Source organism: Alosa alosa, chromosome 1 (genome assembly GCF_017589495.1).
Source record: "Alosa alosa isolate M-15738 ecotype Scorff River chromosome 1, AALO_Geno_1.1, whole genome shotgun sequence".
NCBI lineage: Eukaryota > Metazoa > Chordata > Actinopteri > Clupeiformes > Clupeidae > Alosa > Alosa alosa.
The window spans coordinates 15,562,367-15,576,027 of NC_063189.1; the positions used below are offsets into that span (position 1 = coordinate 15,562,367).

Sequence of the window (13,661 nt, forward strand, 5' to 3'; positions counted from 1 at the left end):
TCCCTTCTGGCCCTGTCTGTTCTCTCCATCTCTCCCCTGGGCTAACATTCAGGGCTAAGATGGTGGATTTGGGTGATTAGCACCTTAGTTCTTACACTGAGAGGAGCGAGGGAGGAGAGCATCAGAAAGGTCTGGGCAAGGAGAGGAGAGAAGGATGATAAGAGAGCAGAGAGGACGAGAGGAGGTATGGTGGAGGAGAGAGGGAGAAACAGAGGAAGACAGCGGGCCCCCCTGCCCCCCGAATACCACACACACACACACACTCACACACACACACATACACACGCACACACTCACACACACACACACACACACTCACACACACACACACACACACACACACACACTCACACACACACACACATACACACAGACACACACACACACACACTCACACACACACACATACACACAGACACACACACACACACACAGAGAGACACAGACACACACACAAATACAAACACAAACACAAACATACATACACACACACACACACACACACAATAGACAGAATCAACTCAGATGATTGCTCAACCTCACTGCCTCTGAAAGGCCGTCTTGGTTCAGTGCAAAGGGGAGGAGGCTGCTAGCTTTTAGCACACTGTGGAGACCTGCAGTGATTTCTACATCTACACCCAAATGTTCCATCTAGTCAGTCACCACACCCCTTTTGGCAGTCCTCTCCATTCCCTAAATAGACTCCTTTCTTCTCAACGTCCAACCACAGTAAAAATACAACAGTGAATTATACACTATTTCTACCAACCCTTATCCTTTTGGGTGGTGAAGTCTAAAGTGTACCACTTGATTACCTATTACCTATAACTGTGAGAGTTTGGGTAGAGATTCACTAAAGCTCCACTCCACTCCACTCAGAAATGACATGAATGAACAAAATTCAGCATTTGAATTCGCTAGTGAATGGACTATCAGTTTGATGCCCATATATGTAGAGTTGAATTGACCGAGTTCCAGCTCTGTCGGCTGGACACCTGCAGTGCCACCTGCCACCTTCAGCACACACCCACCACATGCTCGGCCAGCTCCCACTGGGCATCATACTGCTTTGACAAATTCCTTAATCATCAATCTAGGCTTCGAGCAGCACACATAAGACCACGTCTCATGTAAAAAGAGCTGTGTGTGTGTGTGTGTGTGTGTGTGTGTGAGAGTAGTGTGTGTGTGTAAGTGTATGTGTGTGTGTGAGTGTGTGTGTGTGTGTGTGTGTGTGTGTGTGTGTGTGTGTGTGTGTGTGTGTGTGAGAGAGTAGTGTGTGTGTGTAAGTGTATGTGTGTGTGTGAGTAGTGTGTGTGTGTGTGTGTGTGTGTGTGTGTGTGTGTGTGTGTGTGTGTGTGTGTGTGTGTGTGTGAGGGGGTGTTGCGGAGGCTCTCCCCTGCGGGGGCTGTGCTCTGAGGCTGGGCACTCTGCTGAGACCTGGCCCTCTTCCCCTCCTCATTAAGATCATTCACAGGCTCCCACTGGGACAGGGCACTGGAGAGGCACAAGCTACCAGCACACACCCCCACCGCACCGCTAACGCACGGACACCCTTTCATTCTCTCTCATTTCATCTCTTCTCTCTTCATCCCTCTGCTCTTTCTCCCTCTCTCCTCGCCATATATGCCTCTCACTAATTAAAGCATCTGCCACTAGATATGCAAAACTTGCATCTGAAAAATGGAACATATTTCACAGAATATTCCAGAATATCCCAGTTCCCAGTGTTTTCACTTTTCAACTAGATGAAGAGCTTTACGGCCTTAGAGGAACACAGATATAAATGGCCAAATATAGCATTTCTCAAGGGACTCCAAACATCTCCCAACATCAGCTAAATCAGACTTCCTTTCCTTTAAAACACTGAGCTTCTGTTCAGCATTCCCAAATGAAGCACCTCTCTCTCTCTCTCTCTCTCTCTCTCTGACTGTCTCTCTCTCTGAGTCCCTGAGTCAATTCAATTCAATCAGTTCCATGCATTTCATTAGCAAGACCAAATGACAGTGTTTCTGTGCCTCTGTCTCCACCGTTGCATCTGTCACTGTGTCTGGTACAGTAGCTCTCTGTCTCCGTGCTCTGCCTTTACCCTGATGCATCTGATCCTCTCTCACACACTTGCCTGTTTCTGTGGAGCCTCCCTCTCCCATGGAAACTGATCATCAGGGAGGAAACATGCACACACACACACACACACACACACACACACACACACACACACACACACACACACACACACACACACACACAGACTGTGAGAGTTAAAGGACGAAGAGAGCATCAGTATATTATAGATACATCACAGCAGTCGGGGTTAACTGGAGAGGGAGAGGAACAGACGCAACTAGAGTGGGGTGGAGCCAGTGAGATGGAAAGGAGTGAGAGAAAGAAGAATGTGAGAGGAAGAGAGTGAAGTGAGAGAAAAGGAGAGATGGAAAGAGGCCAAGCTGTTTGGTTTACGTGTGCTATCATCATTATCACAGTACTAGGAGTGACGCTGTGCGCTCGTGGCGTGTGCTCTGTCGTCATATGCCTTGCACTACTGAGATAGCACACGTGTGCCTAGCACTATTGAGATAGCACACGTGTGCCTTGCACTATTGAGATAGCACACGTGTGCCTTGCACTATCGTGTGCCTTGCACTATTGAGATAGCACACATGTGCCAACCAACCAACCAAGTCATTATCATCAGCGGCATCATTTGGCCAACTCTATATATAACTCACAACCGTAGAGGGAATGTTTGGAGTGCAGGCGTATGCGTGTGTGAGCATATGTGTGTGTGTGTGTGTGTGTGTGCTTGCTTGCTTTTTGGAAAGAAGGAGAAATGGAGTATTCATGTGCACTTGTGTGCATATACTCTGTGTGCATGTGTGTGTGTGTGTGTGTGTGTGTGTGTGCATGTGTGTGTGTGTGTGTGTGTGTGTGTGTGTGTGTGTGTGTGTGTGTGTGTGTGTGTGTGTGCATAATTACCACCCTGGGGATTTAATAGGCTTTCACTACGCTGCTCTGTACTCAGCAAGCAAATGCTTTAATTGCAGGGTCTCTTGTAGTCTCCTTCAGTGTTTCTAGAAACTCAGGGAAAACAGGGATATATAGAGAAAGAATGTGTGTGTGTGTGTGTGTGTGTGTGTGTGTGTGTGTGTGTGTGTATCTGTGTGTGTGAGAGAGCGAAGGAGCGAGGAGTGACAGAAAAAAAGAGAGAGAGAGAGACTGAGAGAGAAAGAGAAACAGTGGCTATTTTTAGGAAGGGGATGTAACATGGGGCATCCACAGCTTATCAGTACACCACTGTGATGAGGCGAAAGATGAAGAGAGAGAGAGAGAGAGAGAAAGAGAGGGATGAATGAGCAGATAAAGGGAGTGAGTGAGAGAGCGCGTGGGAGGGAGGGAAGGAGGGAGGGAGGGATGGCCACCCGAGGGAGGGAGAAGCATATGCCAGGGAGAGGACAAGCCAAGTACAGTTTCACACTGCAGCTTGGAACAGCAAACCCTCTGCTCTGCTCTGAGAAAGGAGTGCATCTGCAGCACTAGAGCTGATCACTACACACATTTCATTGCATTCTGCCAACTACAGAGAAAACATGCCACCTTTGTCAGCATGCAAAGGCACAGGATTCCAAAAACGTGTGTGTGTGTGTGTATGAGTGATAAAAAGGCACATAGGACATTGCACACAGAGTGTAATTTCCTGTGACCTTGTCCCAAAAGGTGTATTGCTCACACCATGACCTTCTACAGTATGTCTTAGCCTTAACTCCTAACAGCCATGCTCAAAAATCTGAGGGACACAATTCTGCTGAATAGAGTGGACACTGCTATTTTACCTCGCTCTCGAAGGTTCCGGAAAAGTTTGGATGTTCCCTTCCACACGGGTGGAGTGTCAGCCAGGATCTTCTCCAGCTCCTAGTGCGGGGAAAGAACATGGCCTATCAGACAGACCTACATCAGTGTGATCACCAGTCCCCTACAGAGCATGCCATGGGCTGAAGGAAGGAGGCAAGATAAACTGGTAGAGTAAAGAACTACAAACCTAAACACAAAAAAAACACGGTAACATTTCACTTGCATAGTCCGTCTACAGACAATTAACAGATCATCTGTTGAGATTCAAATGTAGATTCAGTATGTACAATTGTTGTTGAACAATTACTGAACCATAAATTGTAGTTCACAAGAGTAGTTTGTTGATAATCTGAACATCTGTAGTCTGTAGGTGGACTGTCCAAGTAAAGTGACCACAACATCTCCTTGAGAGAGTGAGAGGGGGAAGCCCACAGCCAGAGAGACACCAGGAGAGGAGAGCTGGACTGAGAGTATGATCTGACCGGTTTGGTGAGGGACCTCCAGGGCTTCTTGCCTGCAGAGAGGGAGCAGAGGAGAAACAAAGTGTGTGTGGCCCGATTAGATAAGATCAGCACGAGGCTTTTATAGTAACAGTACGAGCAGTACACACACACATACACCCAGTCACCTAAAGAGGCATGCACACACTCCTTACAGCCTGTACTATAGCGTGTAGTACATTCTATCTTTCTTTCATTATGTCTCCTTCTGTTTTCCTGGATCCCTGAGCTTTTCTCCAAACACAGACTGTAATCAAATTGCAAGCTGTGTGTTTTGTAATGACAGCTATTTTACAGAGACCACCGTGTGCTTTTAACAAAGATCTTGGCGTCCCTGGTCCCTTTTCTGTTCCCCTGTCACGACGTTCCCCCGGCGCTCAGAGACGAGTGGGACAGGGGTCGAGACGTCAATGCAAACGACTTTCAATCTCCATCTGCCTCCTCCATTAAGACACCAGCCTTCCACCCCCCACGACAAACTGTATTAAGGTCTCTGCCACTGTCGTCGTAATTTCTCCCTTCGCACGGGCGGGAATGCCGCCTCCGCCGGCAGGCTCCACGCCACCCTGGCACGCGACCAAATGAGGTGTCAGAGTTAATCATGCCGTCGCGTCGGAGGAGCGGACCTCCACAGGTGCGAGAGTGGCTGGAGCAGGAGAGTGGTGTTTCTTAAAAGGCAAGACGGGCTTAGGACTGTCCAGTATTGATGGAGCCTCTTTGCCTGGTGCCTCCACGTTTGGGCTAAATCATGCACATGCAACCAAAGTGGAGGTAGAGGAGTGATGATTTAGCGAAGTTTTAACATGTCGCGTGTAACTGATTTGTTGGAGGACGGGGATCACCATATCCCAAAGGGACCATATCCAGTATGAATATGCTAGTTTTACTGGCCTATTCACCTTGCTTTGGGAATACTTAGGAGCATGAAATAAAAGCTATTTGATTTAGGAAAGGGGAGATGATGTGCAATACATACACAAAGGATTCTATACAGAAAATCAGCAATGTATTTCTGGTCACCCAAATCATAGGAAAAAAGTGGAGAGGTTCGCACTCTGAGAGACTCCAAGACAGAGTCTTAACAAAGAGGAGCTATTTTTAATGTTAAATAGAGAATCATGAGCAAGAGCAGACGTTTCAGCCCTCCAGCTTCTCTCAATGCTCACCTGATTCATATCCATAGCATGTTTATGTATTCATCACGTAACTTTTCTCATGCTTTCTCAAGTTTCTAGGCCAAGTATACTTGCATATACAACGAATTTGGTCTCTGCATTTATCCCATCTATGAATTAGTGAACGCACAGAGCACACAGTGATCACACAGTGAGGTGAAGTACACACTAACCCGGAGCAGTGAGCTGCCTTGCTACAGCGGCGCTCGGGGAGCAACGAGGGGTTAGGTGCCTTGCTCAAGGGCACTTCAGCCGTTCCTACTGATCGGGGATTGAACCGGCAACCCTTCGGTTACAAGCCCGAAGCCCTCACCAGTAGGCCACGGCTGCCATATAGTGAGACAGTGCGTGACATTACATACTGTGCATGACATACTTCTGGGTTCACTCATGGTGACCGACTCGATGAAGTTCTGCGGAGTCATGTAGAGCTGGCCCTCGTACTCCACCGAGCTGAAGAGGCGGAAACGGTGCTCGTGGGATGACATGTAGACGTCCCCCTCCTCAAAGTCAAACGGACGACCCTGCGCAGAGGGACAGATCAGGTACTGACCTCACAAATGACAGATGACCAGTGGCACAGCATTCTGACTATGCCGGTACTGAAAGCTAAACAACAGCAGGCCAAACTCATAACATGGACAAGAAAGACAGACAGGCAGCAATTAATTCATATTTACACACATTTTTATCAGTAGTAAAGGCATCATTGGCTTGAAAAATAGCAGGTGTTCATACATAGAACAAATAATGGTATTGGATATGATAGAGTGAAAAGTAGGCTGCCGTTTACAGTAAGAAGCATTGAAAACATCTGGAATATTCCTTCTTTCCAAGTACAAGGGCCTTGATGTACACTTTCAGAAGTAGTTAATTATCCTAAAGAGGGGCTCAATGCTAGTCACATTCTTTTGAAAAGAATATCCTTAAGCTCTTCATGGTAAAACGCAAAGGTAGACTATCATGTTATTACATTGTGTTTATGCAGCAAAACATGCAATAGGGTAAGTGAGTATGTTGTTTGCCACCACTCTTATCCATCTATCTAGACTATCTATCCATTTACTTTACCATTCATCCTCCTGTCAGTTGTTTCCTCTCTCTATCTGTTCAACCATCCATCCAGGCATGCATCCATTTCCCTGACCCATCATTTCCAGCTCCTCTCCACATCTGTATCTGTCTCTACTCCTCTATCGGTCAATCTCTCTCACAGCACCCCCACCCCCTTTCACACACACACACACACACACACACACACACACACACACACACACACACACACACACACACACACACACACACATGCACCTTGTCTTGAATAATGACTCAATTATTTAGTCTCAGTCTTCTTTACTTGTCCCTCTACTTCTTTATTACAAGGCTTATTCAATGTCCTTCTGGTTCCACAAATTGCCTGACCCTCCTTTAGCCTACTACACTCTACTACTACTACACTACTACACTCTTCCATTTATGGTATCCACAGTTCTCTCTCATTGTCCATCTCTCCATTCCCACACCCATTCATAATACATTATTATTATGTAATAACTGTATCTCTTATCTATGCATGCAGTTCAGAATGTATGTGCGATGTGTCTGGGACAATATTGCTCTGAAGCAGTCCACAGCCTTGTCTTCCTGCCAGTCAATCTCCCAAGCTTGCATGTGGAAGCACATCCTGCCATTGCTTTTCATTCAAATGTATTCAATGTTTATTTCAGGCTACCTAAAATAGCCCCCTCCTCTGGTATAAAACGCTAGACTTTCACCAGACAGACAATAAAAAAAACGAGCATCTAAATGCATCTCTCAGTAATGAGACATTAATGGTGGAATTATGAATGGAATGTTGTGAATTTTCCATCGGCCTCTGTGATGCAGCTAGACATGGTAAAATGCTGTTCCTATAATGTTATAAGCCTATGTTTTTGTGTTTCCACAAATGATATGTAGAGCGTGAACTCAAAGGATGAATTATTTTCGAGGTGGCCGGCGCCCTACTTGACGTTTGTTTGTTTATAATTCCTTGTTGTCAGTAACTTTGGTGATAAGCCTCAACTGGAGCTGATCCAGAAACTTGTCATTTTAGGCGCAGCATACTTAGCCGATTAAGTAGGCCCAAGATGAGATTGCAATAGCTGGGATATACTGAAGCTGTCAGGATATTACTGTCGGTGACGTACATTATCTAGATCAAAAGCGGTGTTGTCATTTCAGCACCGTGCCATTGCGGAGAGCGCCCTTCCGGCGCGCATCACTGCTGAACAATCTTTTCGAAATGACAGACTGATTGTTTCAGTTGTTTAGCCAAGTATGACGACTTCACACAGATTAGTCCGACGAAAAGGGGTTTCAGAATATGACCCACAACATGCCCGGGCAGACAGACTGACTTAAAAACCCTACAACCCAACCCGTCCGTAACCTGACGCATTAGTCGTTGACATTTAGAGAAGTGACTTTCATTACAGCGACTTGGAGAGATTAAATTACAAATCTATCGATCAGATTCATTTTTACATAGGCCTACCATGTCACAGACATGTCATTATGCTGACGACGTGGCAGCCTAACCAGCCTTACCAGCCGTTGGTTTGCCTACCTTTTCCTTAGCGGTTACTGCGGGCAAAGAAGGAAGCATAGCTCGGCCGTTGATGCTATGCCCGACTCTCTTCTTTTTGCTGTCATGTCGCTCGTAAAAACAGCAATAAGCCACTGCACCTCCTGCCGCCATCCCTACCCCAACGGCAAGCCACCCGCGTACTGTCTTGTCATTTTTTGCCCGGAATCCAAGGACATCCTTACGCGGGATAGACGAGCCTGTCAGCCTGCCTACAACTACGGCCAGTCTTCGCAAAGCGGCCATTATTGTTGCTATGAAAATGTTGAAGCGAGTATCAGCGTCCCTTTCATCGCGAGATGTTGCGCTCTTCTCGGTTCACCGAGCCGTTAACACAACTCAAAGTCCGCGTTTTTAACTAGGCTGAATAACCCGATCTAACCCAGGTTTGATGCTCGATTGGGCTCCCACGCCACGCTACGTGGTGATGTTTACTGAGGTTTAGTGAATTATGAACAAAGATGTATCCTTATGAATGACAAAGGCTAATTCAAAATGTTTCAATGGATGGATTATGGATTATTGTAAACGGGTGGCCTAGGCAACCAATACCCAAATGTCCCTTCTTTACCACAGTTGTATCATTGTTTCATCATCACCCGAAAGTAATATTTATACAACAGATTATAATAAGACAACCTTCTTTTGTAAGTTAATATTAAACTTACCCTGTAAGTATGAATAACTTGTTTTGTTTTGCTTACCTCTGAAAAGATAAAAGTGACCTGAATCAAAGCATGGTCGCTATTAGCATTTTCAACTTGAATAGTGGACTGCCATTATTTCATGGTCCTGTTCACTTTGATGCTATCAATTAGATTATCGTGTATTAGCTCTATCTATTCATTGGTTAAGGAAACATTTCACTAAACAATGGGCAATTATTCAAATGAACCGAAAGGCTCTGCCCTCTGATTTCTTTACATCAGACCCAGCAAACAATTTATCTAATGTCAATGTCATCACAGAATTTGGCACATAATTGACGTCTCCATTGTACAGTATTGATCCACCGAGCGTCTGGATTGATCTCCATCAAGGGGCTGCATTGATTTTGTTTTAAGGTATTTTTGGAAAATCATAAATACTAATGAGGATTGGGAAACGAGGGAGAGGGCCGTGGTCTCGGGAGAACACCCTTGATGAATTACCAAGGTGTGGAAGTGGTCGCTAGGTCATTTGCTGCAGTTCGATTGGGATATATCCACTATATCCAGTATTTGATCAGTCAACGCCAGCGTCGCCTGCATTAGATATGCTATGTTAGGCTACTGTACGCTTCTGCCTACGCCTGCAAAAAATCTAAGACGTCCTGCACATATCGATCCAGGCAGAGGGAGGTTAAAATACGAGGGAGCCTATTATGGAATATCGGGTAGGCTATTTTATTGTAGCGCTATCAGTGTCAGCGCATTAACTGGTTATTTGGGAGAGCATGGACTTCAGAGCGATTCATCCCCTTTATTGTCAATGGCTCCTATTAAGTTAAGTGAAACACAAACAGAAAGTGTAACAACGTTACACAGACCATAATACTTTGATCGCCGGCTTGTGGTGATACTCCCACCACAATTAAGAGAAACGTCTTCAAAGGTGCGCACAGATCAATAAAGAGTTTGACAGTAAAGTGATAGCATTTGCACAGATGTGCCCGGGGATGTTTATTACGACTGTTTCAAACAACCGCACATAACAGCGCTGAATGGTCGTATAAAGTAACATCTGCATTTAGGAAAGAAATTGCGCAAAGGGGAAATGTATTACTTGGTCTCAATCAAAAGACCTTAATGAGTTGCTCATCCGTTACTGGAATAAGAGAAGCCCAACTCTCTCTCTCTTTCTCTCCCTCTGTCACACACACACACACACACACACACACACACACACACACACACTCACACACAATACATACACAAGAGGGAGAGAGTGTGTGTTTCTTTTAAAGGGGAGCTCTCCATGCTCTCTGTCGGTAAGCGCACTTCTAAACTCAAAGCACCGCCCTCTATCTTTTCCTTTTTTCCTCCCCTCCATTGCTTTTCCACCTGCCACACCGTCTTCGACACACACGCCACAGAATCCAGTTCGCGCAACCGTCGCTGGTGCATCAGATCATTGAAGTCAAGGGGGGCTGAAAAAACCGCGATACCCCTATTGCGCATCCCTCTGCGACAACGTGGGATTACCCCAACGATTAGTGTTAGTCGCACGTTTAAAAAGATCTATACTTCTTGACTTCTTTCATATTCTTCCATCGCTGACTGTACTTTTTTCCCTCTTCATAATCCTTCTATGGGATGACTGCGGGATGCATCAATCCAAGCATCAAAGGTGAGGCGGCGATCAAACGATCAAGGAGTTATGTTTCAAAAAGAAATCTATAAAGCGCTTCATTAGCATATGTCAAGAGGGCATTTACATATGGAATAGATTTAAACAGGAGCTCTGCTCTCTACGGCTATTCAGAGCAACACGCAGTGTGGAAGAGAGAGGAGCGTCTGCTTCTTCCAGAACCGCATATAGTGAATCGCGGAAACCCGGAGCGCACGGAGCAATAGCAGAGCATTTGGGAGTATCCCAAGGTTGACAGAGCATGTGCTTCACGGCAATCAACGCGGATGTAAACACGCATTGAAAAACCCGCAATCGTGGACTGCGCAAAAAACAAAGAGCAGGAGAAAAGCCGAGTAAAAGGAGATTCTACTGGTTTGCACGCACTGGTTTGCATTAACTTTTTCCCCTCTGCGCACTCCCACTCTCCTGGATTTGCAACGGTAAAACGTAGGTCCGTTGGTTTTGTGATGGGTGCCGTGGGTGAGGTGGGCAGTTTCTCGCATGGCCTGGAGAGCTTCGGACACGGATCCCATTTTGTCCTGACGCCTGCGGGGGATACTGCTGCCCTTATGAATGAGCACCTGGTCTCCGCGGAAAGACTCTCCCGGAGCACTTCCGCGGATTTAACGCATCTGAAAGGGATCCTCCGTCGGAGACAGCTCTACTGCAGGACCGGATACCATCTCGAAATCTTGCCGGACGGCACAGTCCAAGGCACTCGGAAAGATCACAGCAGATTCGGTAAGGAGAATACATTTTCGCACTTGATTAGAGCTTTTTTACCATTCGTTCTTAAAACATAGCCACACTGACGCAGATCTTTAGCTACTCTTGGCATTTTCTGGGTTATGCCTCAACTGTTGACATCAATGCAAAATGGGTTTTTGTACTTAACATGTATTAACATGTTACATAATGCGACAATCAGGGTTTAAAGTTATTTGACGCGGTTTATTACAGACTTATCAGAGATTGTAGGCTTCTGCGTGTTTATCTTATCCTTATTTTTCTTCTAAAATCCAATGCCATATTTAAGTGTTTGACAAGATAGTTCTAAGAATTTCGTTCTCTTGGATTGCAGGTATCCTGGAATTCATCAGTCTTGCAGTGGGAATGGTGAGCATCCGTGGAGTGGACAGTGGACTCTACCTGGGAATGAACAGCAAAGGCGAACTGTATGGCTCTGTAAGTACACATCTCTTGGTTATATCTGCTTTAAATCATAATTTGTGTTCAATTACTATTTTAATTTAACAGCACAATTATAACATTCTGTGATGTACAAAACATGTCAGCTTTTATAAGTGACCGCATCTCTCCCTGGGGATAAGAGGACACTTGAAATATATGGGCACGCCAGCAGGTGGCGTCCTTATGAGTAACCAATATGCTGTGTATCGACATGCTTGGAGTCATCTTTGCTTCACACATGGCTAATTCTGTCTCTCTGTTTCCATCTCTCTTTTAGGAGAAGCTGACTGCAGAATGCATCTTCAGAGAGCAGTTTGAGGAGAACTGGTACAACACATACTCGTCCAACTTATATCGACATGGGGATAAAGGCTCGCACTATTTTGTGGCACTAAACAAAGACGGGACATCACGGGACGGCGCTCGATCGCGGCGCCACCAGCGGTTCACCCACTTCCTGCCACGGCCAGTGGACCCTGACAGGGTTCCGGAACTCTACAAAGAGGTGTTAGGCCAGAGCTGAGGTGGTGGGTGAAGGGGGGTTGTCTTCAACACCCCCCCTCCTCGACTGCCAAGACCAACCTGGCCACTGAAGTGTGCCTGCATGCCCAAGGCTCCTTTGGTTCCGCGGAGGCTGCGGAGGCCCGCTGTGGGCCACCCCCCCACCCCCCTCGGGCAGGGTTGCAGAGAGAGGACGGGGGATGGAGGAGGGAGGTATGGTATGAGAACCATATCCCCAAAACACCCCTGTCTCACCTCAGCATTCCCACCACGAGGTACCCCTGACACTAGGACGGAGGATGAAACCAGCACTGGAGATTAATGGAGTCCTGTTTGCCCATTATCAGTGTTTTACACTTGCAGGCATGTCTGCGAGGAGGTTGGGCAGCCATTTTGGTTTTGCTGGTGTTTCCTCACTGTATGGCAGAGCCCCAGAACTACAGGTGTATTCGGATTGGATTTGTCCTCTGGAGCTGCTGCTCCTGCCGCTGCTAACCCCCTCATTGAAGATGGCATCAAACTGATGCAGACCATGACATTTCCCTCAGCTTGTTTGTCCACACCAAGAGGACAATAGGATGTCAGTGGCTGCCCTTCCCTCCTGTACACTGGAATTCTCTGGTTTGATAGCCATTAAGGGGGGACGATTACTAAAGACTCATTGAAGACTTGTGAAGGAAATCCTACATTGTGCTTAAGTGACTTCTCTCTGTATCTGACACTGGCATGGACAATAAAGAAACGTAGTTAGCTTCCAATTTCCCACCTGATTTTTCTTCTTTTTTAATTTATGCATTCCAGGACATATATTTATTTTATATATTTATTTATTTTGAAAATATATTTTTACAGGTATATAAGATATAAAAGGAAGCAATGAGAGATTTATTTTTTACCACTATAGACAGTGATGTCTCCTTTTAAATCAATGACTGAAGAAAGTATTTTCCTATCAGTTTCAGATGTTTATTTCCTGGGTTTGAGTCAAATTACTGTTCATTCCATAGCTTGTCTTCAGACTGTTGTGGTTCTCCATGTTGTTATCTGTCATGTCACCCTATGGAAGCCCAAACGGCCCCCAAGCAACATGGCAAGTCATAAAGGGAATTAAACTCTTCAAACGAACATTGCCTTTTGTCTTTCTTTATTTCCACAGGAGCAGTTTATCACCGTAATAATGAAAAGTCAAGTTCGTACAGTGGGTTCCATTCAATTCCAGTGAGATGAGATTGATCTGACAGGATTCAATAAGATATAAAGTTACTTAAGATTCTAATTACTGCTAATAAAAATGCAAATCTTGCATTAAGAGACATCGGTTATAAATGTCAAGAGCTAAATTAAGAGCTTTAGATGAGGAGTTTGTAGTTGCAGTTTGTATTTTAAGTATAATATTGTGATGGTGTGTCTTTGCGTGTGTGTTCTTTACCATGTGAGTGGCTGATAGTTCTGAGAAGGAACGTTTTGTCCTACAGTATATCATTATCATGT

At 45.5% G+C, this 13,661-nt stretch overlaps 2 protein-coding genes across 12 annotated transcripts in view; one reads left to right on the forward strand and one right to left on the reverse strand.

Annotated features, from left to right (window-relative positions):
- Positions 1-8,414, reverse strand: part of micu3a (mitochondrial calcium uptake family, member 3a) — a 29,233-nt gene extending 20,819 nt beyond the window's left edge. For 7 of the 11 annotated variants that reach the window (XM_048246590.1, XM_048246531.1, XM_048246584.1 and 4 more), the window contains exons 1-4: positions 8,130-8,414; positions 5,898-6,045; positions 4,329-4,360; positions 3,828-3,906 (exon numbers count right to left, since the gene is read on the reverse strand). In XM_048246590.1, coding sequence (XP_048102547.1) covers positions 3,828-3,906; positions 4,329-4,360; positions 5,898-6,045; positions 8,130-8,393 — 523 coding nt within the window. In that variant the 5' untranslated portion in view covers positions 8,394-8,414. The remainder of the gene's footprint in view (positions 1-3,827; positions 3,907-4,328; positions 4,361-5,897; positions 6,046-8,129) is intronic. The other 4 variants (XM_048246543.1, XM_048246570.1, XM_048246594.1 and 1 more) reach the window with 1 other exon arrangement.
- Positions 8,415-10,230: 1,816 nt separating this feature from the next.
- On the forward strand, positions 10,231-13,295 carry fgf20a (fibroblast growth factor 20a). Its single transcript, XM_048254298.1, has 4 exons — positions 10,231-10,475; positions 10,611-11,219; positions 11,560-11,663; positions 11,947-13,295. The coding sequence occupies exons 2-4, from the start codon at positions 10,946-10,948 to the stop codon at positions 12,190-12,192; spliced, it is 624 nt and encodes a 207-aa protein (XP_048110255.1). The 5' UTR covers positions 10,231-10,475; positions 10,611-10,945; the 3' UTR covers positions 12,193-13,295.
- Positions 13,296-13,661: the final 366 nt, after the last annotated feature.

What these genes read in the sequence shown, in the direction of transcription:
- fgf20a (XM_048254298.1), top strand. Translation starts at nt 10,946, where the DNA reads ATGGGTGCCGTGGGTGAGGTGGGCAGTTTCTCGCATGGCCTGGAGAGC. An exon ending in GAAAGATCACAGCAGATTCG is followed by an intron (nt 11,220 to 11,559) that starts GTAAGGAGAATA and finishes CTTGGATTGCAG; the next exon opens with GTATCCTGGAATTCATCAGT. An exon ending in AAGGCGAACTGTATGGCTCT is followed by an intron (nt 11,664 to 11,946) that starts GTAAGTACACAT and finishes TCTCTCTTTTAG; the next exon opens with GAGAAGCTGACTGCAGAATG.